Source organism: Ambystoma mexicanum, chromosome 4p (assembly GCF_040938575.1).
Source record: "Ambystoma mexicanum isolate Mex_15411 chromosome 4p, UKY_AmexF1_1, whole genome shotgun sequence".
NCBI lineage: Eukaryota > Metazoa > Chordata > Amphibia > Caudata > Ambystomatidae > Ambystoma > Ambystoma mexicanum.
This window is the reverse complement of record NC_090927.1, coordinates 667,377,237-667,403,632: the sequence shown is the minus strand read 5'-3', so window position 1 is coordinate 667,403,632 and position 26,396 is coordinate 667,377,237. Positions and strand designations below refer to the sequence as shown.

Here is a 26,396-nt window from a genome sequence, read left to right as displayed (position 1 = left end):
GAAACATCTTGAAAAATGTGAGCCTTCATGTGTCCAATCTCAGGACTGTTCATCTAGCTTCTGCCCTTGGTGTGGCCCTGAGAAGCAACCCTGTAGGCGGCGGAGCACACCTTGTATGTACTAGATACAGGGGCCGCTCTGCGGCGTTTGCCAGGGTCACCTGTCTGCGAGGACCTTCACATCTTATCCCTGGGTGGGAATGGTCCTACCAGGGCTTGGGTTCCCCCCACCCTGTGCAGGCCGGGCCCACCAGATCACACCTCCTGCCCATGGAGTGCAGAGGTCCTCAGGCTTCCATCCTCTCGCCCGTGTTATTTAACATCTACATGGAACCTCTGGGCGATCTGGTCGCGAGTCAGGCCGCTCGCTACACCAGAGGCCATCAGGCGGGACATTGGGATGGGCGGTTTGGGGAGGGCGTTTGTCAGTCGAGCGTGAAGATGGTGCTCCTTAAACAGGAGCGTCTTTTTTTTAAGGGGTAAGTCTGGTAGAAGAACTTAAGGCTAAGGCTAGTATAAAAGAAGTATAAAATAATTAAGATCACCTTACATGGTTCTCCTGCACTTCAATTATTCTCTAAATGCTGTTTCTCCAACAACAGTCATGATATGATAATTATGTGTTATTTATATAGCACTTTCACCAAAGCGCTTCACATTGAACATATTTACATGCAATATCACCCAACCGAAGTTGGTACTCAATTATCGACCTCGGAAGGTGAAAGGCTGACTTGCCGAGACTCGAATCTGCGACCTGCAGATCACAATCACAGAGTGCTGAACTCGCTGAGCTATCTTACCAACCTAGCGCATATGTATGGGCTGAGCCACTGTCATCTTTTTTGTAATCCATTGACTCCTGCAAAGTTGGCTTACTCTGTAAATTTAGGTAATGAAGAAACTGGGCCAACCACAAAGCTCTATCGAAATGTTGCTGGGCTGCACCTGCAAATATTACCTATCCAATGGTGAAAAATGTTCTAAAATGACTCTGTAGCTCTGCTGTATCCGGGAGACATTTCAAGGGCAATCGTGCTAAACTTCATAGAAATGTATTTCAGTCTCCAACCATCCAGTTATCAATATTTATTTGACACGAAAGATTTAACCCTTGCTGCGCAAGCTCTAATTTCATTGACTGGTATCCACATATTGTTTTAGATTAAGTGAAACGAGGGGCGTGACCCCGCCATTCAAATGGTTTGTCACTTACTGGTGGTCCTTGCTGTCCTTCAGGGCCAGGGAAGCCAATGTCGCCCACTGGTCCCCTCTCACCCTAAACAAAAAAAGAAATGTATGTTAACACATTATGCACACAGATGTACTATTAACAATTAATACTGGTAGATTTTGAAGAACACACTGAAACCCACAGGTTGAAATACAAACCTCTCTGTACACACACACACATTGGGCAAAACATATCTGGCTGTATTTATTGAGTTTCACTCCCACAGAGTATTTTATTGATCCAGTGTTTGAGTTAATGCAGGCAGCTCTAGAAAGCATCTTGAAGACAGTCTGAAAAGTAGAGACTTCTGCGCCTCCGGAGTTCCTTTGATCGCAGATTGTTTAGAGAGACTCAGTATCACCCAGGGATGAAAGCACCGAGGATATAGGTAAAGGGATGGAAATCAGTAGGGTATTGGTTACATCTTAAGAAATAAAGCAATAATATATCACACAATTATATCCTAAGAGAGTGGCGTGGCTCTCCCTGATTGGCCAATTTCCAGGCTATAAGAGCCGTTATGGCTCAGAAAATCTGTATAACCTGGAAATGAGCCAATTAGGGAAGGCCTTGTCATTCCCCCGGGCCTGCTGGCAGCATGACTGTCAGCATGGCGCCCCCTCTAATGTCATCATGAGAGTGCCACACTGACGGCCATGTTGCCAGCACTGAATAGCTGTCAGCACAGGCTCCCTCTCATCACAGAACTCAGTGCTAAGAGCAGCCATGGCACTCAGTGTGGCGCTCCCGAGATGAGAAGGAGCACTGCACTGAGATCCATGCGGTCAGGGCTCTCAGTGCAGCGCTCCCTCTCTGACAGGAGTGCAGTGCTGACAGCAATACTGCCAGCATGACTCTCCTCTTTGCTCGGGCTGTACCTGACAGAGGTGGCCTTGGCATCCTAAATCACCTGTGCTATCCCCCCAGCTGCATACCTTATTAGGGTGGGGGGTAGAGGCTCCCTGCCAGCACCTTTCACCTCCATGTCCAGGCTGCATCTGACAGATGTGGGTCGGGCACGTGAAATCACCCGCCTCTTTCCCCACCACTTACTTTCTTGATGGGGTGCATCATCCAAACCCCAGTCATCCCTGGGCCGCTGCAGATAGATGCGTCCTGGCTATTTGTAAGCCTTTCCCCGCCCTCTTCACAAGTGGTTGCTGGAAACAATCTAGTTCCCAGTAACCGCGCCAGGCAGGGTTCCATTTGTATTTTAGTATTTATTTTTATTTGAAGGGATAGAATAGCTTTATAAACTGCCCCAAGGTCTGCATTGGGAGTAATGGGGTCTGCAACCTCATTACACGGCCTTGCTGTGCTTGGGACTTTAACTTGGTCTTCAGGGTTCATAACTCCCGGTACGGCCCTCAGGCTAGGTCTTAACTTGGTCTTCAGGGTTCATAACTCCCGGTACGGCCCTCAGGCTAGGTCTTAACTTGGTCTTCAGGGTTCATAACTCCCGGTACGGCCCTCAGGCTAGGTCTTAACTTGGTCTTCAGGGTTCATAACTCCCGGTACGGCCCTCAGGCTAGGTCTTAACTTGGTCTTCAGGGTTCATAACTCCCGGTACGGCCCTCAGGCTAGGTCTTAACTTGGTCTTTAGGGCTCATAACTCCCGGTACGGCTCTCAGGCTAGGTCTTAACTTGGTCTTAAGGGTTCATAACTCCCGGTACGGCCCTCAGGCTAGGTCTTAACTTGGTGTTCAGGGTTCATAACTCCCGGTACGGCCCTCAGGCTAGGTCTTAACTTGGTCTTCAGGGTTCATAACTCCCGGTACGGCCCTCAGGCTAGGTTTATAAAGCTTAAAGTATGGAACCTGCTCATAAAGAGAAAGCAATGCCTATAGGCTTGGCTAGATTTCAGATCACTTGCAGACGTTGCACTCCAATGACATTGGATAGTGTGGCAACAAGACCCGAGGAGGCGGGCCAATACCGCCCCAGGTAATGCCCCCGGGGCCGTAGTTTCAGGCCCGAGCGTAGCGAAGCCCCAGGGGCATTACCGTGGGCGGTATTGGCCCGCCGACTCGGATCACATAGCCATTAGTACCCCAGCCCATTAGACTGGGGTACTAATGGCATTTTTTTCAGTTTTGAAACGCTGCCGCGTTTCGAAACTGAAAAAAAAAAAGATGTAAAAAAATGGCAGCCGGGAAAGGGAAAACATAGTCCTTTTTCCCTTTCTATGGCGGCTATCGGGAGCGGACGTGACGGGAACAGAAGTGTTTCCAGCGCGTTCGCTCCAGGAAAAGAAGAAAAAAGAAGGTAAGTGGGGTTGGGAGGGTGAGGAGGGGGGTGAAGGAAAAAAAAACTTACCTGAGTCCCCGGCGGGGGACGAAGGCAGCCTCCAGCCATGGGGAGGCTTGGAGCGGATATTGCCCCGTTTCAAGCCTCTTCATTGGCTAAGGGGCTGCCACGCCCCACGCCGGGAACAGAGTACCCGGCACGCACGGCGCACACGGGAATACCATGTGGTATGGCTCGGAAAAGAGTCAATCCACATGTATTCCTGGTGCGCAGCGCGTGCCGGGTACTAATGATAGATACGAAGCACGTGGATGGGAATCCATTACACCACCACCATGAAAGATGAAGCTGTCTTAGCTGTCATGGGATTTGTCAATTTCATCTACCCATAAAATACTAGATATGGACTGAGGAAACATAAACTGCAAATTAAGGAGGACGCTTGGCTGATAACGAGTTGGGCTCAGCCATAGAGCAGACTGATTCGTTGAAGTTCTAAGTGAAGTTTTTGTAATGGCACCTTTGGAAAATGTTGCGCAGAAATGTTGCAAAATGGGAGGTGCAGAGGCAAGCTGGGTCTCTTTGGAGAAGGGCTGCAGCCCTACCATTCACAAGCCTCTTGACTAGTTGTAGAGATGGACCGAGATGACGTCATAGGCATTAGTAGTATGAAGAATGAACAAAGTAATTTTCATGCATTATGCGGCACTTGCCAGCATAAAAGCCAGCAGAAAAGTGACATTTATTGATTTACACATTCAAAGAGGTACACTTTGAACACAAACAGTAGCCTTCATTAAGTCTTGCCGCTGAAGTGGCTGTGGGCGGCTGGAGAAGAGAAGAGACTGACATCATCAACGAAAAGTGTAGTAAATACAAGACTATCAACTACAGACCGGTCCATACTACCACTGCAGAGAGGAGTTAGGAATATCACCTGCGAAGCCTAGTTGTTAATTCATGTTTACTTATTTAATTAGGCAAACAGGAAATCTGCCTTGGGTAGAATGATATGGAATGGAATGTTGGAACGTCAAGTGGTCTTGTATAGCATTCTTCTGGCGTTTTGGCGGCTGCTTGGTGCACTGATGGGTGCAGTAGCTTACACATCTGTACACATTCGGTTACTATTTACAAATAAATAAAATGGGCTGTTTGCAGTAGGACCTAAAATGGTGAGATATTAAAAAATGTAGAGTGGAAAAATATGGGAATAATTGGGCTTTGCATGCGGTAGAAGCGGGTCACCGCGGCTGAAACACAAGGACCGGGCGTGGTAAGGGTGTGCTGGTTGCATTGAATGTCTTGATAAGCAAGACTACAGCCTGCATATTGTGTGTATGGCGTGTGTTGTGAGCCTCGTCCATTAATCATCTGTCAGGACATTTCATCTGGGATTTTTGGTACTCCATTTCTGGAGAGCCTATTGCCAGAGTGAGCAGTGTAGCCTCTGCACCGTGATTCGGGTTGAATGCGCCCATCGGATAAACGATGCGTGATAGAGCACAAAGACATTGGGCCTCATTACGAGTTTGGCGGTAGCCATGCTGCCAAACCGGGCTCCTTTACCGGGTTCCCAGAATGGGGAATTACCGGGCCATTCCGAGTACGGAGGGCCTGGTAATTCCTCCCTCTGGGAACCCGGGCCCGGACCTTCCCCATTCCCATCTGAGTCCTCATAGGACTCAATGGAAATGGGAGAGGGTGCAAACAACGGGCCGATTATGAACGGCCTGTTGTTTGCTCCCTCTTCCCCTCGCGGGACCCGGTAACGACGCCTGGTTTGACCAGGTGTTCCTTACCGGATCCCGCGAGGGGAGCTTGTTATCGTGTGGAATGGAGTTAACGAGTCTGCACCCATTTGCGGAACCCGTTAACCCATTCCGCCGATCTTATAATGAGGCCCATTGAGTCAGATTATGACGCGTAAAAGGGCTGGACTTCAGAGTGATACGGACAGGCCCTGACTCCTAAATACGTGTGTGAACGAATTAACAAGATTCTCCACTAGGGTGGTAGGTGTTCGGGTGTACCCATTGATCCAGAAAATAGTTTCCTGCATGTCCACATTACGCGGAGATGAGGCACACATTTGTTGGTCTTTTGGGAAAATACTGTTGTATGTTGCAATTAGAGAGGAAGACAAAGGTGTCATTAAGTTACAGAAGGTTTTTTTGGAAGTATGGAACACATGTTACATAGTGTACTCTAAGGGATTCTGCATTAGCATAGAGGATTTGGGGTGATTCTGGGCACTGCGCCAACCTCAGGCAGGTTAGACAGCTTACCGGTACCCAGCTGCTTATCTGATACTAATCTCAAAAGGTAAATCCTTTTCTGATTCTGGATCAAAGAGATAAGTCTAAACTAGCTTTAATAAAACACAGAATACTTATTTTAGGAGTGTTTTAAGGGTTTTCTACCAAAGTGAAAAATGCAAGTCACACATTATATCCGTCAATCAAGGCAACAGTCTCAACTTGCCTTCCTCTTGCATCATACTGCAGCGCAGTGGCATACATGTGGCTGTTCCATAGTGTATTTACAGCTACCTATGGAAACCTGACAAAGACATTACACAGTGCAGTATAGAGATGTCTACTCACCGGTTCCCCTGGCATTCCAGGAGTCCCTGGCGACCCAGGTTTTCCCTGTAAAAGATGAAAAAAGAGCCACTGTAACAAGGTGTCCCGCTGAATTTGAAACACTAGCAGTATTTTCCATTCACACCTGGAGAAGGACACTCAGCCAATCAGGTGGCTGCAAACACAGGCGTGAACACACATCGTACCGCCTGCTTTTCTCCAGCCACCCGAGGCCCTCCCGGGGGTGCAGCCATCTTGGTTGTGGCGAGGCAACAGGGAGCTAAGTAAGTAACTTGACATGAGAGCTACACAGGGCTCCGCTGCACACTGTGGAATTACCTTTAATGCTGCTCATTTAAGTTTCCATAATGCTCATTTTAGAATACATCACTTTTTGCAAATGCTGAGGATATGCACTCTTTTCATTTACAAAGAGCACATTTTGACATGTAATGTTTACATAATTACATTTCGTTATTTTCCATAATGCCCAACTTGGAACACATTTCTACTTTCCAATTCTACAAATGCTCTTAACCCAACATTCATTAAGTCCCAATTTTCCATAGCTGAAGCCTAGAACCCAAACCTCATTATAGCTTTGTTCATCTTATGTATTGTTCTTAGTACAGTTCTTTCAAACAAGCCACGCTGATGTTGTTATAAACAGATGGTTCCTGTCCAGTGATGTGTGTGAGGAATTCGACCATCCGCACGGTGGGTGTGCTCTCGCATTTTTTTTAAAATTTAAAATGAAATTGAATGATGGTAAATCAACCTCCGGAAAATGTGTGGGGCTAATCCGCACACATTTTCTTATGCTCACTGCACGACATACACATACACCTGTGTACTCAGGCTGGACACAGCCTACAGGCGCCAACCCCGCTTTCATATTTAGCTGGAATATGACAGCTAAGAGTATATCAAGGCATCTTAGAAGGGGGAAGGCAAAACCTTCCTCCTGCCATGGCCAGCCCAATTAACTAACAAATGCTCCATGGATCTGCCCTTTCCTTTGTTAGCTGCTGATGGCAGCCTTGCATACTAATTAGAGTTAATATAAACAGGCCCAAAGGAGGCCTGGTCGCAGGACTAAAAAAGGACAGGAAAACCCCAACAACCTTTGAACTGTGTCAAACCTGAAACCAGCTCCCACTTCTCAGTATCAAGGGCAGTGACCTGTCATGTCTGGGACAACAGTTTACAGTAGTCATCCCCACAGGGGGGCCCCATTCTTAAGGTATGAGAATGTGGTTTGGCAGCAACCAAAAGTCTGGTCTCGCCACAGCTTCAAGGGAAACCTGCCGCTTTAATCAGGAACCACAGAGAGCCTTTGATCCACAACAGAGAGGAAGAGGGGTGGAATTTAATTTTACATGTTTTCATCCCTTTACCTTTTCTGTTGCAAAGCCCTCTGGTTATGACCTCACACATACAGGAGATTGTTGGTGGGGGCCCAGGATTGGTTCATTAACGAGGGCTTAGCCTACACCAATCACTGGGGCCCATTCGGCTTTAATAGAGAGTTCAGCCCCTCTTTTGGGAAGATCCTCTGAAGATTTTGCAAAGAGTAACAAGAAGAACTAATTTGGACAGTTTACCTTATGCACCCGCCAGTGAAGAAAGGCCAGTATTTCCAAAGAGGGAAGTAAAATCCCTCTCCTAAACATCTGCCAGTGAACAGAGGGAGATACTGAATCCAGAGGACCCTCCAGCAGCTCCAGAACCGATAACCAGCTTGCACACAGTGTGCCCTGATAGGCCATGCAAGCAAGCTTCCTAGGTGGGAAGTGCCAGAAAGTCTCTAAACTAAACCAAGGACAAGGCTGCAAAGCGCCCTGAAACTGACTCAGCGCTGTCGAGCACCAAGAACCTCTACAAGCACAAGGTACATTTTGGTTCTGTCCTCCTCCAAAGGCCCCTAGTGATATTTTATGACCCATTGCTCCCTTTGTATTGAAACCAAGTATCTTTGAACTATTGTGATTAATTACTTTACCAACTCTTAATAGTTAACACTACCCTCCTGTCAGTATTCAGAGTGCATCCCTTTTCCCACTTGAAACTGCCTGTCCTCTGCATTCCTTCACAGGGTGGGTTGTATTTCGTAGTGTGCTACAACTGTCTGTTGTGATAATAATAAAGTAGATCTTTTTATACAGCCTTGACTGGACAGTCCCTTTTATCATTGAGTAATAAATGTATATTCGCTATGTTGCAACTAACCAACGATCCACGACCTTGCAGAGATAAGCCTGCTGTTCCATCCACGTTACCAAATTGGTCAAGGAGGTTTATAATTTGCTTGTGTTTCTAATCTGTTCAGATCCCTTCTGGTGTACTAGAGGTGTGGGGCTGCTTGATGGTTTAGAAACCGATATTCATCCCTGGACCACTGGTGCCTCGGAAGTTGATTTGTCACAATGTGTTAAGTGGGCAGAAATGATAGTGGCTGGTGGAAGCCAGCTCATACCTTTTTGTGGTTGCTTTAGTGACTGACTGATGCACAGGCATAGTGTTCTGCTCGGGGTGGTGAGGATGAACAAAGGGTGTTTTGATTTCCCTGGATGGGCCAGGGCTTTTGGCTACTATGTAGGAGGACCTCAGAGCTAGTGTAAGCACAGTCTGCAGCTGGCACCTCCAAAAAACGTGCAATATGACAGGTCAGTATACACTCTTTGGACCGTTGCACAAGATTACAACCATGCATCAGAAACATAACATTTGGGCTGTACGTCAAAGATAAAAGCCTTATTGGACACATATGTCCAGATTGCTATCGATTGTTTATGTATTATGGCAAGAGCTCCCTCTTACTTCAGCACCTCCGTTGGTCACCATATTTAGGACTCTCTACTACCCTAACCAAGGTGGTAGAAAGAGTCAGGGCACAATTGTGGTCATGAACCTACCCATGATACACTATTGAATTCATTAGTCAAAGCATATTTCGTCCACATCAAACCTCTGGTGGGACAACAAGCACAGACACAGTTCTCCCCCATCGGGACCATGCAAATTTGAGACTGTATAGAAAGTCGTACATACTAGAAAATGGCCGATCCTTACTCTCTATTACCGTGAGAGACCACAGTCGGGGACTATGCAAATGGAGACTGTATAGAAAGTCGTACATACTAGAAAATGGCCAATCCTTACTCTCTATTACGCACACTATGTTCTCCACTCGCCCCAGGTCTACTGCTGAATCACTTTTAAAGCCATTGCGCCCAATGGACGGCGATTTGGAGTAACTGGTCCGATAAGGGCCATATTGCAGAATTCTTAAACATGTGCATAACGTATGATAGTACCAGTCTCCATTAGGGCATGTTTGGGGTCGTCTTTTTGGTGCAGATACCAAATCTTTGGAACACAATGACGAACTGTATCGGAGTACGCATTCTTGGAAAAGCCGTACAAAGTTGTCTTTTTGCTTGTCCTCTCTCGTAATAGTTAACAGTCATTGGTAGGGACCCTTTTTCACGAACACCCTCACTATACAGGCTGTAGGTAAGATTGACAGTGTATCTAGCTTATCGGATCCTCCTTCCGGATGTAGCTGGCCCTCCCCCTCACCATGCCTCCACTCTGCCACTTAAGCCCACACGCCCAGGAAATTCACATGCATATGGTGACACGGGATATATCTCATTGGAAATACAGGGCCCGTGGCTGCATAAAACAAGACTCACCCTTGCTGCTTGCTTGAACTCTATTGCCAGAAGCAATGTTCCTCTCTGCTACCTAAGTGGTAGCAAAACGCACAGCATGTACAACAGCCGAATCCCCTCCGTCACAGGACACACCCCATCTCTACACACTGAAAGCCATGCTGCTATAGGACAGCCTACTCTTGGAATCTGGCGGCATGCAGCGATGAACGAAGACGACAATGCCACACCAATGGCAGAAGCATGCTTCCAATCAGACACCAGCAATCAGCCTAGAATTCCTATGCAGGGCACACGACCTTGCTCTTCTAATGGGAGCCATGCATGGTCCCATTCCAGTTTCTGAAAAGTGATGTGGTTACTCTCCAAAAGTAGGTTTATTCCCGCCAAACGTAGGTCCTATGTCCTCAGTAAGTCCACTTTGTGCCATCAAAGTTGTAAACCCAGCATTTGTGGCTTGAAATCCTGTGGAATCACTGCTTAGAAAATGTAATTGTCTGTGTTATGGTCCTAATAAGGTTGTAGGATTCGGTCGCGGTCAAATTTGCAGCATATCGCTATTTTGGAACATCACTGTACCATCTACCTAATCTCCAAATAGAGCATTTCAAATACAAAGGCTACCTAATAGACTTGAGTTATTTAATTGAATTGGTCATTCATTGGCTTTGCTGCAGACGGATAATGCTGCAATTGAGCAAGTTACATTAGTTATTATCTAGGTTTAAGAGGTGGTGGACTATGGAGTTGCCATAGATGCTTGTGTGCACAAACTGTCCATAGTGAAGAGAGGGTCACAGCAATGCCCCTCCTCCCCACAATGAACCTGACAGGCCGAAGAGCCAGGAACGCTTGAAGTCACTCATCCTTTTTCAGACAGACCCCAAGTTCACCACTGCCTGACACGTATGCAGGAAGGTATCCCCTCAGACAGCCCTTCCAATCTTTTCCAGTGCAGTTCCTTCCAGATCCAGAGACCCCCCCGATGGAGATCGTGGACCCAAACACTATAATGGACTGCATCCATAAGGCACCAAGAAGCCACTGTGCTCACGTCACTAGTGACACCACTAAATAGCAGCCTTAATCATGAAGCACACTCACAGCCCTGCATTGCATTAAAAAAACACACATTTGCATACACGAAGAACATGCTTACACAGTTCTGTAGATATAGGACAGATACATATACATACTGTCAAAGCTTTTATTATTTTTCTCATTAGCCAAATGCAGTAACGCCGAAACAAAAGGCAACAAGATATCCTGAGCAAGCTTGCAGATGCTTATGGCAACTAACCCTATGGGACTACAGGAGTGTACATGGAGCCTGTTAGAACCACGTACAACTAACTTATAGGTAACACAGCACAGTAGGAGCATGTAGAAATCACATTATAAATCTAAGGAAAATTACAGAAGGCCTCAAACCACAGAAGAGGAGACAAGAGGAGCAGACTCAGGCTGCGCGAAGTGCAGATCGAGCTCGCAGCCAAGGTCAGAGATAAACAGTCACATTGCAAGCTCCAGGCGACAAAGGACCAGCAGTTAGGGAGAATTCATTCTCATAAATGGCTAATTTACCTTACCTAATGAGTCCCTCAGCAGCTTTGTTGGATTTCTAGGATTCTTTTTTTCACCTGGTAAGAGTGTGAGCCTTTTTCCCACTCTTACATGTGTTTTGCTGTGTGTGTTTTTACCATTTGTGTGATCTTGGGCTCTGGAGCCTCACCTACTCCATGAGCATCATTTGTGTGTGTGTTACACAGCACCTTCAGTGCAGTGACACAGGGTTGTCATTTATACTTCCCACGGACTCCATTTTTCTGGGACTGACTACTGTCTCCCAGAAACATGTAAAGTTGCCATTAACTTTATGTAGTCTCTTTAAATAACAGATCCAGTACAACCCATCTTACATGGAGTATTGGAAAGGGTTAATTCTTATCCCTTTTTGTCTGTTTCTCTTGGAGCACTGTTTCGCTCCCTTTTCATCAAGACTTGGCTGGTTGCAGTGGTAACTACCCTAATTTTTCTACCACGGTTATCTTATATAACCATGGTATTGTTTTAGGCTATTACATTAGCCTCGAACATAAACCCGCTTGACCAAATACATTTTATTGTGGCTCCGGCTGGGTTTATCCACCATTTCTTTTTGTTAAAGTCTTTCTCATTTTTTACTCTGCACGCCAAACTGGGGTTGATTCCTTTGTTCGCTGTCTTTTCGCGGGCTTCTGCACAGAAGCCCTCCTTAAGGTGCCTGAAAGTCTGGGTAGGCAGGATGTGAGGGAGGGGTGTTAGGACCACTGCCATGGGTTCCCTTGGTAACCCACGTCGCACTCCTGTTGGATTGCTGGGTGACTGTCCTTGCCAGGACAGCCACCCTGCTGCGTGAGTGACAGCCAGGCAGTATGAATGGGTGAAAACTGCATAAAAAGCAGGTCTCTGGGAGTGGAAAGGCAGAGTCGCCACTGGAACGAAAGAACCAACAAGGAGCTGGTGGAAGAGGACCCCTACAACGACGGAACTGCCCCGTGAAGCCCTGCTGCAGGTCCGAATCTTCAGAATCTGACGACAGAGAAGATCCACCAGGAAACTTCTTCCCTTGAGCTGGTGGGACCAACCAGTTTGCCCAAACTGCAAGCCAGGACCCTTCCTCTGGTCAAATTCGCTGTACAGAGCTACAGTGAGCCAGATAGCCACGAAGGTCGGACCCTGCTTGGGTTTTAAGGAGCGCACCTTTTATTTGTTGCTCTGCTCTGCTGCTGGTTTCTTCCCTGGGTAGTGCAGGACCCTCCAGTCTTCCTACTTCATGTCAGTCCGACAGTCACTTTAAGAACCGTGAGCCTGCAGGAACTGCCAGGAACGTCTGCCTCAGCTACAGATTCTTCTCCATTTAAAGGTACTGTGCAAATCCGGTTGTTCGTTTCATTCAGCCGCGGTGAAAGTGTTTGAAATCTTTCTCCAAACCGAGGGCTTGTCCTTCTCTTCTCTTTGAACTAACTTTTCTGCCAACCAACCTCGTCCGGAATCCGTGGCACGAACTTTACTGCAATCTACCCTGACCGCGTAATCTTGAGCAAAAGACGTTTGACCCATTGACTTTGGCCCTAAGCCTTTTTACCTGATTCTATCATTGTAGTTCCTATTGCTCATTGCCCTGAGTACTTACCTGTTGGTTTGGTTCAATTTCTATTAACTTTGCCTTTCCCTCCCTTTTAAATTGCTGGAGTGCCATTTTGTGATCTTAACTTGTCTGGAACTTATTGGGAGTGGTGTGGTGTATTAAGAGTGTGATTTTTAAACTGCTTAGAATAGTTTAATGTTATACAACTGAAGAGTAAAATAAATGTATATTCTTTTACTGGAAAACCTTGAGTCAGTGTTTGCCTGAATCATAGTAATTGCTGTCCTTTGTGTAACTATTTAATACTGCTCACTTGCTCTTGAGATAAGTCTGGCTGCTCAGCCATCGCTACCACTTTAACTGTGTAGTACAGACTTGAATTTGTACTGTCACTTGTAGTCCTAATTGTGTGTGGTGTTCCCAAAGGGTACTGCATATAATTCTGCCTAACACCAGCAGCTTGAAAATTGAATGAATCCTCATAAATGCAGACCGAGTGAGCTCAATTTTGTGGTCCACAACTACGTGATGATATTGATTGATATTGATATTTTATTTCTATCATGCTCGTACACAAGTGTTTCAGAGCACGACAAGGCAAGGGAGAGGAAAAGGGGAGAACAAAACTACGATCTTACTAGGCCCAGTGACATTGAGGACGTGCAAGTGCATGTGAGAAGGGGAGGGGAAAAGTGCATGGAAGGGTGGAGAAGTGGAAAGTGCAAAGCAAAGGAGAAACAGATAAATAATAATAAATAAATAATAAAGGCAACAAACAGTGGTAGTGCATCCAGCAATTTGCAAATGCTAGGTTTAAGGCAGCAGACAGGATAGGTCTGATAAGTGCAGCAAGAAAAAGGGGGGGCTGTATGGGTACAGATACAAGGGCAAGGGGTGGGCCGGAGGCAGTGTGGGTGGGTGGCAGGGTTAGCAGGTACATGGGCCCGGAGGACAGAGGGTGGCCAGGTGCACGGTGCCAAGACAGAACAGATCAGCAGGGGAGAGGGCGAGCAAAGGCAGAAGAAAAGAGGAAGGTCTTGAGGTGCTTCCGGATCCAGAGATGTTTCTACTCAAGTTTTAGAGTTTCAGGGAGGCTGTTCCAGAGGGAGGCCCCAGCCAAAGACAGAGATTTACCTGCAGCTTGTTTCTTTGAAAAACGACTGACCCTCAGGGAGGTAGAGGTAGGGGAGCGAAGAGCTCGAGAGGGGAGGTTTTTGCAGAGGGATAGCTGAAGGTATTTTGGACACAGGCCCCAGAAAGCCTTGTGGACAATGCAGAGGGCTTTGAATTTAATCCTTGCATCCACTGGGAGCCAATGGAGAGATTTCAGAGCTGGAAAGATACGATCCCACGGCTCGAGGCCAAGGACAAGTCTCGCAGTCCTGTTCTGGATTAGTTGCAGAGGGCAGAGAGTAGAGGAAGGTAGATTTAGAAATAGGATGTTACAATATTCCAACTTGTAGAGAACCAGAGCTTGGGAGACCATGAGTTTTTGGGGGAAGGAAGGGAAAGGCAGAGTACCTCTGAGGAGGTGCTGTAGGATGTTTGACTTTTTAGAGACCTCAGAGATGTGGGCAGAGAAGGAAAGTGTGGAGTCAAAGATGTCCTTGGGGTTCTATCCCGGCAGGTGGGGGTAGGAGGAGGGCCAAGGGAAGCCGGCTAGAGAGTGAGGGGAAAGGATGGTGAAGGTCTGCCGATGAGGAGGATCTCTGTCTTGCTGGTATTCACACAAAGATTACTGGCGGCACACCAATCTTGAAAGGCAGTTAGGCAATCAGAGATGAGAGCGGGAGAGGAGGTGGCCGAAAATGAGTTGAGTGACATCAGCGTAACACTGGACATTTTAGCAGAAAATGGCAATGCAGTGGGTGAGAGCTGCCAGGTATTGGTTGAAAAGCCAGGGCAAGAGGTTAGACCCCTGTGGAACACAACAGGCAGAGAGGAAGATAGATTATATGAAGGACCCAAGTTGGACCTGGGAGGGTCGATCAGAGTGGAAAGAGGTCAGCCTGGCCAGAGCCTGATCAGTAATACCCAGGTTATCACAGAGACAGTTGAGCAGGATGTTATGGTTGACCGTGTCGAAGGCAGAAGAGAGATCGAAGAGGATGAGGACAGAGGAAGTCAAGTTTGGAGAGCAGATCTTCACGGATGTTCAGGAGAGCAGTTTACGTGCTTCTGGCAGTTCTGAAGCCAGACTGGTGGTCATTGAATACAGCCAACAGAATTGGAATGAAGGTTAAGCTGAGTGATGGCCAACTTTTCCAGGAGTTTGCCCATAAAGGGAGTAATGGAAATTGGGCGATAGTTAGCTGGACAAGAAGGATCAGCTGTGGGTTTCTTGAGAAGAGGATGCACAAAGGAGTGCTTCAGAGGGGAGGGGAAGGATCCTGGGGCAAAGGAGCGGTTGCAAAAATCAGCAAGGGCAGGAGCAAGGGTGTTAATGTGTTCCTTGATGGTTTTAGAGGAACAGGGATGAATCTGTTTTGATGAGGCTTTCATAGATCGGACTTGTCTGGCAACCTTGTCGAGGGAGAAAAGAGGAAAGGACGAGAAGGAAGTTAGGGGGTGTCTAAAGGAGTGTCAGCAAGCACAGATGGAGAGGGGAGAGGAGGAGTGCGGATGGAGAGAGTGGTCAGGATGTCCTGGGTTTTTGAGATGAAGTGAGAGGCAAGGGCATTGAAAGAGCCTGGGAGGCAAAAGGAGGGGTAGAAACTGCAGCAGAGTTGGCCAGCTCCTTGCAGATTTTAAACAGTTCGGCCAAGTTGTTAGATGCCACAGAGACACGAGCTTTAATGTGGACTCTTTTCTTGGTGAGGACAGAGAGTCGGTATTGCTTTTGTAGCAGGCGACAGGCCAGTTTGTCAGAGGATGAACAAGAAGCCCTCCATTTCCTCTCAGCCGCCCTACACTTACGTTTAAGTGTAGTTAGGTTAGAGTCATATCAGGAATTGCACTTGGCTTTGGACTTCAAGTGGATCCTCATGACAGATGCAAGAGCATCAAGGGTATCAGAAATTGAAGAGTAGAGCAGAGACAGGGATGTGTCAGGATGTGAGAAAGCCAGAGGTGGAGGGGGGGAGAGAAAGTGGCGGCAAAAGCCTCAACTAACACATGCTTCATGGGACGGATGTCTGAGAAGGTAGATGGCAGTGTTGGGGTAGGCTTGGTTTGGGGGGAAGAGAGGGAGAGATGAGAGGAGACGAGGGAGCAATCGCTCCAGGAGAGAGGAGTAGTCAGAGGGATGGAGAGGGGGAGGTCAGAGGAGATCAAGACATCGAGTATGTGCCCTGCAGAGTGAGTCGGGCTAGAGGGGAGGTTGGACAGGGAGAGGGAGTCGCAGAGGTCACAGAAGAGTACAGAGGAGAAACAAGGAGAGTCTAAATGTATATTGAGGTTACCGAGGAGGAGGAGTTGAGTGATAGAGGCCAGGAGGGAGGAGGAGAGGTCCGCCCACTCAGATAGAAATGAGGTGATTTGAACAGGAGGCTGGTAGATGGTAGCCACAGTAAGAGAAAGGGTAAGTGAGAGAGAGAGCCTACAGACAAGGCATTCAAAAGAGGAGTAGGTCTGAGTGGGAATGATAGAGGCAGGAATCCTCTCAGGAAAGATCAGGGCTACCCCCTCTCCCCCCACTGGACCGGGAGGATCTAGGTGTGGAGTGGATCTTGTAGCCATCAGGGAGGAGTGTGTCAAAGCTTGTGACAGAGCTGGCCGTGAACCATGTCTCAGTAAGACCAAGGACATCAAGGTCTAGTTCTTCGAGGAGGTGGCAAATGTCAGAGGAGTGTTTGACAGCAGAACGGGAGTTGAGAGTGGCAATATGAAGAAGGTTGCCAGCTTTAAAGACCTTCTGGGGAGGTGTACAGATCCGAGGTACTCCCTGCAGAGGAGAATGAGCCCTAGGAGGGGTAAAGGAAGAGGGGAGAGAGGGCAAGGTAGCCAAGGGGGGAGAGGAGAGGACAGCAGGAGATGAGAGGAAATTGATGAGGCGAGGGAAGCGCCAAGAACAAGAACATTTTGCTCCTGGGAGCTTTGCCCTGTACCACTGACTCTGGCACAGTACTATTAACTCTGGCTAAATCTGTTACAGCTGCCTTCTCTAGATTGCTTCTCACCTAGAAATGTGTTGGTGCACCTAATTCTTATAACCACCTTTTCCTTCCCTCTTTTTAAACTTGTGAAGTGCCATTTTACTCGGTTTTCCCCTCAGTATATTACATGCTAAAGTACTGCCTTGCCTAACTTGTTCCCAAACATATTGGGAAGTGTTGCTGGTCTGTTTAAGAATATATTCCTGTATTACTTGGCCTTTCCCTCCCTTTTGAGAAATTGTTAGAGTGCCATTTCTGCTTGGTTTTCACTGTGCCGTTTTGCTCAGTTTTTACTCTTGCTCAAACTTGTCTACAATTTAAATAGGGAGTTGTGTATACTTTTCTTGACTGATTTAACTTGCTTTTATATTAGTGATTTGTGTGTGAACATCAGAGTGTGCAAAATAAATATATACATTCTTTTTGATACAAAGCTTTGGTCAGTGTTTCCTTGTTAGATAGTATGGTAGTCCTAATGTGTAAACTCTGAATACTGCTCATCTCCCTCTTGAGATAAGTCTGACTGCTTAGCCACAGCTACCAACTAAATATTTGTGGTACAGACTGATACCAAAGGTGATTTATTGCATATACCTGTAGTCTTAATCTTCTGTAGTGCTCCACAAGGGAACTGCACAGGATTCTGCCTAACAACTGCACATCAGGATGACAACATGGGAGTAACAAGCAGAAAGGACAGTGATAATCAAAGGTGGTAGGAGTGAGTCCATAAGGAGGGAACTAACCCATAGTTCTGGAGGTGGCAAACTCAAGGCAGTCTGGATTTCTTAGAGGGGTGAGGTGGCAGCAATCATTGTGGTTAAAGAGCAGGGAGGACTCCAATTAGCGTCCTGTAAGCCTTGGACCAAGGGCCGGCTCCCGCCTCTCGGTCGCTCGTTGGTCGAAGTAAGCACCAGCACAGCCAATGCCAGAGTAGGATGGGGGCAGGCAGCTTGCACACACTGCCTCAATGTAGATTTGTGTTCAGGTGACCATGATGGAGGCACCACGTGGTGACTGTGAGTGCTGGCCAAATCAAAGAAACAGCTACAAATCGAAATGTGGCAGGCAGCAGAATGTTTTGCCAACAAATGCACAGCAGCGCACTGTCACGCGCTGTAATTACTGCCTTCCAGCACCAAAACGAAAAAATGATTGCTTCTTTAAAATATTTTCAGAAATGCACTCACAATTCGTGGAAAGTATAGGGGTGCATGGATAATTGCAGCTGAACTAGGCAACGGACATTCACCCGTGGTGGGAAGACGAGCCATTCTCAGCCACCCAAACAAGAAGTGAAGCAAGTGTTGCAACGTGGAAATGCACTCTCACAGGCAGAAGGTGGTCTACTACCAGATACAATTCAGACACATAGTCATTCCACATCACCACGAAGAGGTGCACAGAGGGCTGAGAACCAAGCTGGGTCCCAGGCCTGGGGAGATCAGCTCCAGCCAATCAAGAGACAGAAATCCAGGGGTGGACGGTAAAGGGCAAGGGCCAATTGTAAGTCCATGACTCTGCAACAAGGTAATAGGTATTTTTAGGCTACAGGGCAGGTCAGCCAACTGACATGCGAAGACCAGTAGAATAACCTTTAGAGAGGATAGCTATATGTGTTACTACTCTTAGCACCCAATCAGTAGTGGGGATAGGTTTTCAGGGAAGTGCCCATTACATGTAGCATCAAAACTCGGGAGCATGCTTTCTAAAGTTGAGAAGTACTGGAGAATCATGATTCTCTTGTATGATCCCTGTTGTTTCTTGTTGTTGTAATAAACCACAGTTGTAACTTGCCCTTGGCTGACTCCTCCGTTCATTCTGGGGAAAGGTTTGTTGGGCCCTTGGGAGTCGGACAAATCCCAATATGACCTCTGGCATACCTGGTATATATCCCAACAACACATTCTTGATTGTGAATATATATTTGGCAAACAGCCCCATTCAAACGCTTCTGTTGCATGGGTTTAAGATTGATTTTATTGCCACCCTTGCATCCCCATGTTTTGGAGGTGCCAGCTGCAGACTGTGCACCGTAGCTCTCAGGTCCTTCTGCTTAGCGGGTTGGAGAATCAGTGGGTAAAGAGAAGGGCTTAGCTAGTGCAATCATGCATCCTTTGGGCACCTTCACTGCCTCTCGCAAGCTACTAGGCCTGTCCACATGTGATCCACTCAAGACCACAAACAGATGAGAAGCTGAATTCCACCAGTCACTGTCAGTGTTACCCACATACCGCGGCACCACACATGAGCTTTGGTGTCTAACTGCTGCCTTGTATGCTTGAAACGTCTGAAAACAACATAAATTATCTATTAGCATTACTTTGTTAGTAATTAACCAGCTACAACAGTCCAATGTTAAGTGAAGTAAGGACATTATCATGTTATAAAAGACTGTTTCAGAAATGCAGATACTGTTTTGTGGAGCTTTGTAGCCTAAGGGTCGCCTTTGTATTTGGAAATCATGCTGTTGGTGTCAGGCATGGCATACATGGTAAGCAATCATTGTGAAACCTTCCTGAGGCTTAACATGAAATATGAGTACAGTTTTCAAATAGGGTCCATGCCAAGACTGCCAAGCTTAACCTCACGAACACCCAAAGAATCCACCCCATGCCACCTTTCACTCTGCTTAGAATCTCCACTCGGCCCTGGTCCTCAGCAGGCCGGGCTACTGCTCCGGCCTCCTCACCGGACCTCTCGTTCCTCCGCTACCCTGCTGGACAAGATAATGAACGTTGTCACCTGTTCTCTCTCCAGCCGTCCTCCATCGCCTCCAATCCCAGCACACAGCCTCTGTGCGGGGATGGCTGCACACATGGTAATTGACCAACCTTTGAATTCCTTCTTCTAGTACTCAAATCTACACCCTGACTACCCCATCACCCCCCGCTTGTTGCCACCTTACAATCTGAGATCTCAAGCCTCGCTCACCCTCTGTGGACCCTGCCCAAGAGATTTCTAACTGTGGACCCGGGGATCGAACCTCTGTTGCCTCGCATCGTCTTGTTTCCAAGGCGAGTGCATTGCCCCTTAGCTATCCTCCCGAGACAATGTATGTTGTCACTCTGCCTCGCATTTCACATAGTCTGAAGGTCAAATCAATATCAATTTCTGATATCTGATGTCTGCAGCAACTGTGCCCCCAAGATACTGACATCAATTATTGAAGCAGCTCACTTTGTGGGAGCCAGTTTTCAATCAAGAGAGAACCATATCGCCATTAGAAATGCAATTATGCAAACTGTAATCTACCTATGGCTGTTTTAATTAAGAATACATGCTGAAAAATGTTCAGTAATAGTGCCTTTTCCCACAAAATGTCCTACACAGAGTGCTGTGGAGCAGCAAAACTGCCTTTGCTTCCGTTATCATACCAAGTGTGGCTGTGTTCAGTCTAATCATGCTGCTTGAGATTAATTACTTCATGTTTTGGAAAAAACGCTTGCAGGTATGTAAGGGTTGGTAAAACACGTGCTACTCCATTTTTATTCATCTGCTGTGGATGCATTAGTCACGAGCTCCGTATGCCGGCTCAAAACCGCCCCCGCTTCTCGGAGGCGATGAAACTAACTGTAAGAGAATTAGACGCCTTCTGAGGAAGCTGTACTCTGGGCAGAGAAACACGTGTTGAGACTGTAATCAATACTGATACATTTCTCTAAAAACCCACAGGTTTTTTTTTCCCCAAAATATTGGATCTCATTGACACAATCACATTTGAGAATAACATGTTAGAGATAAAATTGTAGCTTAACTGAGTCATGCTTGCTTTACTCTTGATGCCCATTTCGGTATTACGTAGCAAGACTATCCTACGTTGGTGGCTCAGTCTGGATATATTTTTTACTGTGCCACAAAAAAAATTACATAAACTGGTCCACCAAATTAGACCAATCTTCCCACGTGATAACAAAATGGGGATCAAGATTAAAGCGAACATGAATCATGTTTGCTTCACTCTTGATGGCCATAAAAACATGCAATGTTGTGTCCTGGTACCCGCCCTCATCCTCACTGTGAGAGTGGGGGATGGGTCGGTCAGAACAAGACATTTCAGCCGCGCTCTCCACACCCCGTCCCCGGCACACACGCACACATTCATACACATTCATTCATACATTTCTTTTATTCAAGTGCGTATATGTACATTCATTAATTCCGCCATTCACTCGTGCAACACAACATACAACAGACACTCTCTCATTCACCTGTGCACAGACAAATACTTGCATGCATGCACACATATAAACAAAAAACATTCTCTTTACCTGCAGCCCCAGTCCGGCAGCTGTCTTTCATGGCAGCCCTTTGGCTTTTCCGCGCAGCATTAACAGGAAGCAGCAAGAGCTTCCTGGTTCCAGAGGGCATGTGTGTGGGAGCCAGAGCGCTTCGGAAAGAACTCCCTTGGAGGCCTAAATGGGCGAGGAGGTGCAGGCGCAGTTCCCCATCCTGCATCCCCAATGAGCTGGGCAAGTCTGGGGAAACAAAATGCACCAATCTTTGCACAGCCCATTGGACATTCGTGCTAGTGAACTTAAAGTGTCAAGGGGAAACGTGGTTCCTCTTTGACAGTTAAAGCTAGCCCAGTAGTGATTGAGACAGCCCTGGACTAGCTTTGGCTCGTCCATAATGGGCGACAGGTGGGCCAGCGCCCGGTCTCCCTTTAGGGAGGTGCCGCCCCTGTACAGCAGCTCACCCAGTAGGAGATGGAGGGCTTTGGATGTGATACTTCTCTTTCACTTATGCCTGCCACGGGTTTCTTGAAGGTAATTTGTGTATGCTGTCTGGGGGGCCATCTTGGAGCAGAGAGGAAGAAGGGTCTTCATCATCAGGATTTATTTTGAAACTTGCAAATGCCATCACGCGAAAGGGGGCTGTGTTGCATCTGCATAAAGGTTTGGGGGGGGCAATCCCAGGTCTCCTTCTAAGGCTATACATATGTACTGATTTATGCAAGATAAATAATAGCCCGGCAGGTTGCCCAAAGGCATGTAAAACGCTGCAAAAATGGATTATTATCTATCTTTAGCTAGACTAACGAAGGGGAACATTTTGCAAAAAATGCAGATTGCATGACATTGTCTGCCAAGGTTAGCAATTACATGCTGTGCATGTACTTTTCAACTTTTGCAAAATGGAGCACAACATGAACGAGTAAATACAGGCAAAATCGCCTTTACTCTTTCCATTTACTCTCTAGTTTGTGAAAAATGTACATGCTGCCTGCAAATTATGCTATGAAGACTGTATTTACAATGGATTCCAATGGACTCCGCCTACTTTTAGCAGGTGTTAAATCTAGCGGATTCCACAGGAGTCCCTTGGTTTAACGCTTGAATGAATATCTCATTCTGGCGTAAAAAAACACATGGCGGTTTTACAGGCAGAGCAGGAAATTGGAGGAGGACACCGATTTCCTCTCCTGTCTCCTGTTGTATCCTGGTTGCGCGATGATGTGATGTAATGCAGGGCCGCGCGGCCCGTGTGTCGCAGCTCCGGCAGGAGCGAAAGAAACGCACGGCACACAGGTTGCTGGTCTGCCCGGAACTGCCTTCCCGTGCTCGGGCGCGGGGCTTTTATTAACGCGCCCTGCGTCACCGCGTAGCGGGACGCAGGGCAGATGTAACATTCCTCCTTTATTTCAAATGAGGTTAACATCAAACAACAACATGTCGTGAGCCATGATTCAAACAATTTAAACTACTAGACATCCAGGGATCCTCCTTAATTACAGTCTACAGGAGGCTGGCTACCACACATAATCTTTGAGCCTGGCGGGCGGTCTAGTGGCAGTTCTTAAGCTATATCGCCCACCTCTGGGGCTGATCCCCACTGTCTCACTGGGTGTCTCACCTTCCATGTCCGGCTCACCCAAGTCCAGCTCGATCCACTGCTCCCACGTCCTGTTGCCCACTTCTACCTCGTCCTGGAGGTGAGCGGGGTCTCTTTCGTTCGACTGGGCTTCATCATCTTCTTGGTGGCCTTCGCCATCAGTCCACAGGTTGCGTGGCACCGCCTTGAACCATGACGCATTTCGTGTCACCTGTCGGCGTCCTCTTGTTACTGTCACCATGGTCCCTTGTTTCCCACTTATGGTCCATGGGAGCTCTTTGTATCTGGTGTCCAGTTTTGACCTTGTCGGGTTTCGAAGCATGACCACCTGGTCGCCCACCTGGTAGTCGGACGGCCTCGACCTTCTCTTGGCACTCATGTGTGCGTTGGCACTCGTTCTCCTTCTCTCAGTGCGCTCATTGTCGATTTCGTCCGGGGTCCTGCTGGGGTGATGTGGGATCGAGGACTTTATTACGGTGCCATACATGAGGTCGGCTGGCGGGATACCCGTCATGCTGTGAGGGGTGACCTGGTAGTTCTGCAGAAACCGGTACAGGTCAATTTTCCACGGGCTGGAATTTTCCTTTGACACTCTCAGAACTTTGTTAAGGGTCCTCATGAACTGTTCCACATCGCTGTTCGCCTGGGGCCATCTCGGCATGATGTGATGGTACTTAATGTTTAGTTCGTGCAGGTACTGTTTGAATTCTTCCCCTTGAAAAGGGGGACCATTGTCGCTCTTGATGGTGGTGGGTAGACCATGTGATGCGAACATCTTCTCCATGGCAGGGATAACCCCCTCCGCTGCTGTGGATTCCACTATCTTGACCTCGGGGTATCGGGACTGATCGTCGATGGCCACTAAAAGGTAGAGGCCTTCTTGTAGCGTCCAGAAGTCGATGCTGATGGCATCCCACCGGCCACGACCACGTTCTGCTGACTGAATGGGTTCTGGTTCTGGCAGAGCTCTGGTTATCTGGCAGGGTAGGCAGGTGTTTATCAGTCTTTCGACTTTCTCGTCGATCTGTGGGAACCACACCCGGTGCCTGATTCGAGCTTTGGTCCGAGCCATCCCTCAGCTCAGTGGGATGACGATTCGATTACCCCTTAGTAGCAGTCCACGCTCTGTGATCGACAGGTCTTGTCTTATGGTGAATATCCCCGAGAGAAACGCCTTCGCTTCCACTGTCCTGTTGTGGGTGTTCTTCATGAAGGACTTCCACTCACCTGAGATGATGGCATCCTTCACCAGGTTGCAACAGGGGTCCTTGTGGGTCTCTGATTCAATGTCCTCGATGCTGATGGCCTTTGGCCTCATGGCCCGCACTACCTGGCATATGTGCTCCTCGGTCTCTTCGGCTACTTGAACTTCTTGTGGGGTTGCCGCTTGAGGGTGCCTTGAGAGGAAGCCCGCCGGGTTTCCACTTCCCGGCTGGTAGGCCAGTTCAAAATTGTACTGCTGGAGTTGCAGCAGCCATTTGGTTATCCTTGCCGGCGGGTGTGAAGATGTGCCCATGAAGATGGGTAATAGAGGTTTATGATCGGTGACTGTCGTTAATCTCCGTCCATAGAGGTATAGGTGAAAATGACAACACCCTCATAGCACGGCAATGGCTTCCTTCTCAATGTGGGAGTATCGTTGTTCTGTCATTGTGAGAGCTCTTGATGCGTATGCGATGGGCCTCTTCTCCCCTTCTTTGGTGGCCTGCATGAGGATGGCCCTAGACCGACGGGGCTCACGTCCACGAATAACTCTGTCGGGAGCTTGGTGTCGTAGTACGCCATCTTTGTGTCCACAGACAGGGACTCCTTAATGTTTTCGAACGCCTCCTGACACTCTTGCCCCCATTCCCATTTGGTATTTAGTTTGGTCAGCTCGCGTAGGGGTTCCGAGAGAGTGGCCAGATTGCAGATGAACCTCCCACAGTATGTGGCCATGCCCAGGAAGCTGCGCACTTCAGTAGGTATCATTGGCGGGCTTGCGGCTTGAATGTAGGCAACCTTCTGGGGGTCAGGGGAAATGCCTGTGCTGTTGAATTTGTAACCAAAGAATGTGATTTCCGACTTGAAAAATTTGCATTTCTCTTTGTGTATTGTTAATCCAGCGTCTTCTAGCCTGCCCAATAGCGTTTTGAGCCTCTTCAGATGTTCTACCCTGTCATGAGCGTGGATCAGGACATCGTCACTCACACTGAGGACACCCGGTATGTCTCGGCTGACCTCCTGAATTGTTTGTTGCAAAACTTCGGCCGCCGATGATATCCCGAAACTCAGGCGCTTTTATCTCCGTAGCCCCAGCTGTGTTGAGAAGGCTGTTATGTAGCACAAGTCTCTGTGAAGCTTTAGGTGGTGGTATCCTGCTTTCAGATCAACCTTAGAGAACACTCGCGACCCGGTGAGGTCGGTCACGATTTCGTCGAGCGTGGGTGTGATGTGCCTCTCCCGCTTGATAGCGGTGTTTGGAAGACGCATGTCTATGCAAATCCGGACTTTGCCGGGATGTTTGGGCTTTCTTGTTACTACCATCTGAGAGACCCATGGTGTAGGCCCAGTCACTCCCTCTATTATTCCGGCTTCTTCTAACGCTTTGAGTTCTTTTTCTACCTGCTCTCGCATGTGGAACGGTGTCCTCCTGTGTCTCACTGCCTTCGGCTGTACCGATTCATCTATGTGGAGCCTGATTGTCTTTCCTTTCAAACACCCTATCCCCTTTTGCAGGTTGGGGTAGTGTTCCAAAATCTTCTCGACTTCTTGCACTTCATCCACTTGACAGACGAACTTGACCACCCCCAGATCTTCAGCCGCGTCCCCACTTAGAAGGCATTCGATCCCCGCCTTCATGACACAGATTTTTGACAGTAGTCTGTTTTCACCGCGGCAGAGGGTGGTGCAGAATCTGCCGATGACCGGTAAGGGCTTCCTGCTGCCGTACGCAAACAGCAGTGTGTCTGTGTCCTTCAGATCTGGTTGTGGTTGCAGCGTCTGGAACGTGCTTGTGGGCATGACGTTTACAGAGGCTCCCGTGTCGATGCTCATCCATATTTGCTGATTTTGAAGAGTGACCAGGCATTTGCGACTCCGGAGACTCTTTCTCTGTGTTGCCTGCCCTTGCTCCAACGCCTACACTAGGTAGACCTTCCTCCCTTTTTTCCATTGTTCCTTTCCGGATTCATGTGGTGTCCCTGTGACATATTCTCCTTCTTACTCGGTCGATGAGTTAGCGGTTTCGACTCACCTTGCGTTGGCCTGCTTCTTCTTCTTGGTTCCGCTCTTTTCTTGAGGGTTTTGCGGAGGCTGTACCGGGGTGCCCCCTGATCGGCATACTTTTGCATAGTGGTCCTTTCTACCACATGCCCCGCATGTTGTTCCTTGAGCGGGGCAGTTTTGCCATCCATGTCGCGGTCCACCACACCATCCACACTCCGTGGGACCCGGGACATGTGGATGCCACCTGTTTTGTGCGTAGTTGCCACCAGCCTCGTCCTTCGTGAATTGTCTATTGGTGACATGGGACACCATGGCTGTCATGAGGGTGGGCTGTAGTTTTTGTAGCGTTGCTCCCATGTTGCAGCCCTGGTGTGTGCCAGTTCTCTTT

At 47.8% G+C, this 26,396-nt stretch overlaps 1 protein-coding gene across 3 annotated transcripts in view; it reads right to left on the bottom strand.

Moving 5' to 3' along the window:
* Positions 1–26,396, bottom strand: part of COL19A1 (collagen type XIX alpha 1 chain) — a 2,241,461-nt gene that overhangs the window by 137,583 nt on the left and 2,077,482 nt on the right. For all 3 annotated transcript variants that reach the window (XM_069606203.1, XM_069606204.1, XM_069606205.1), the window contains exons 45-46: positions 6,087–6,131; positions 1,216–1,278 (exon numbers count right to left, since the gene is read on the bottom strand). In XM_069606203.1, the coding sequence (XP_069462304.1) occupies positions 1,216–1,278; positions 6,087–6,131 (108 nt within the window). The remainder of the gene's footprint in view (positions 1–1,215; positions 1,279–6,086; positions 6,132–26,396) is intronic.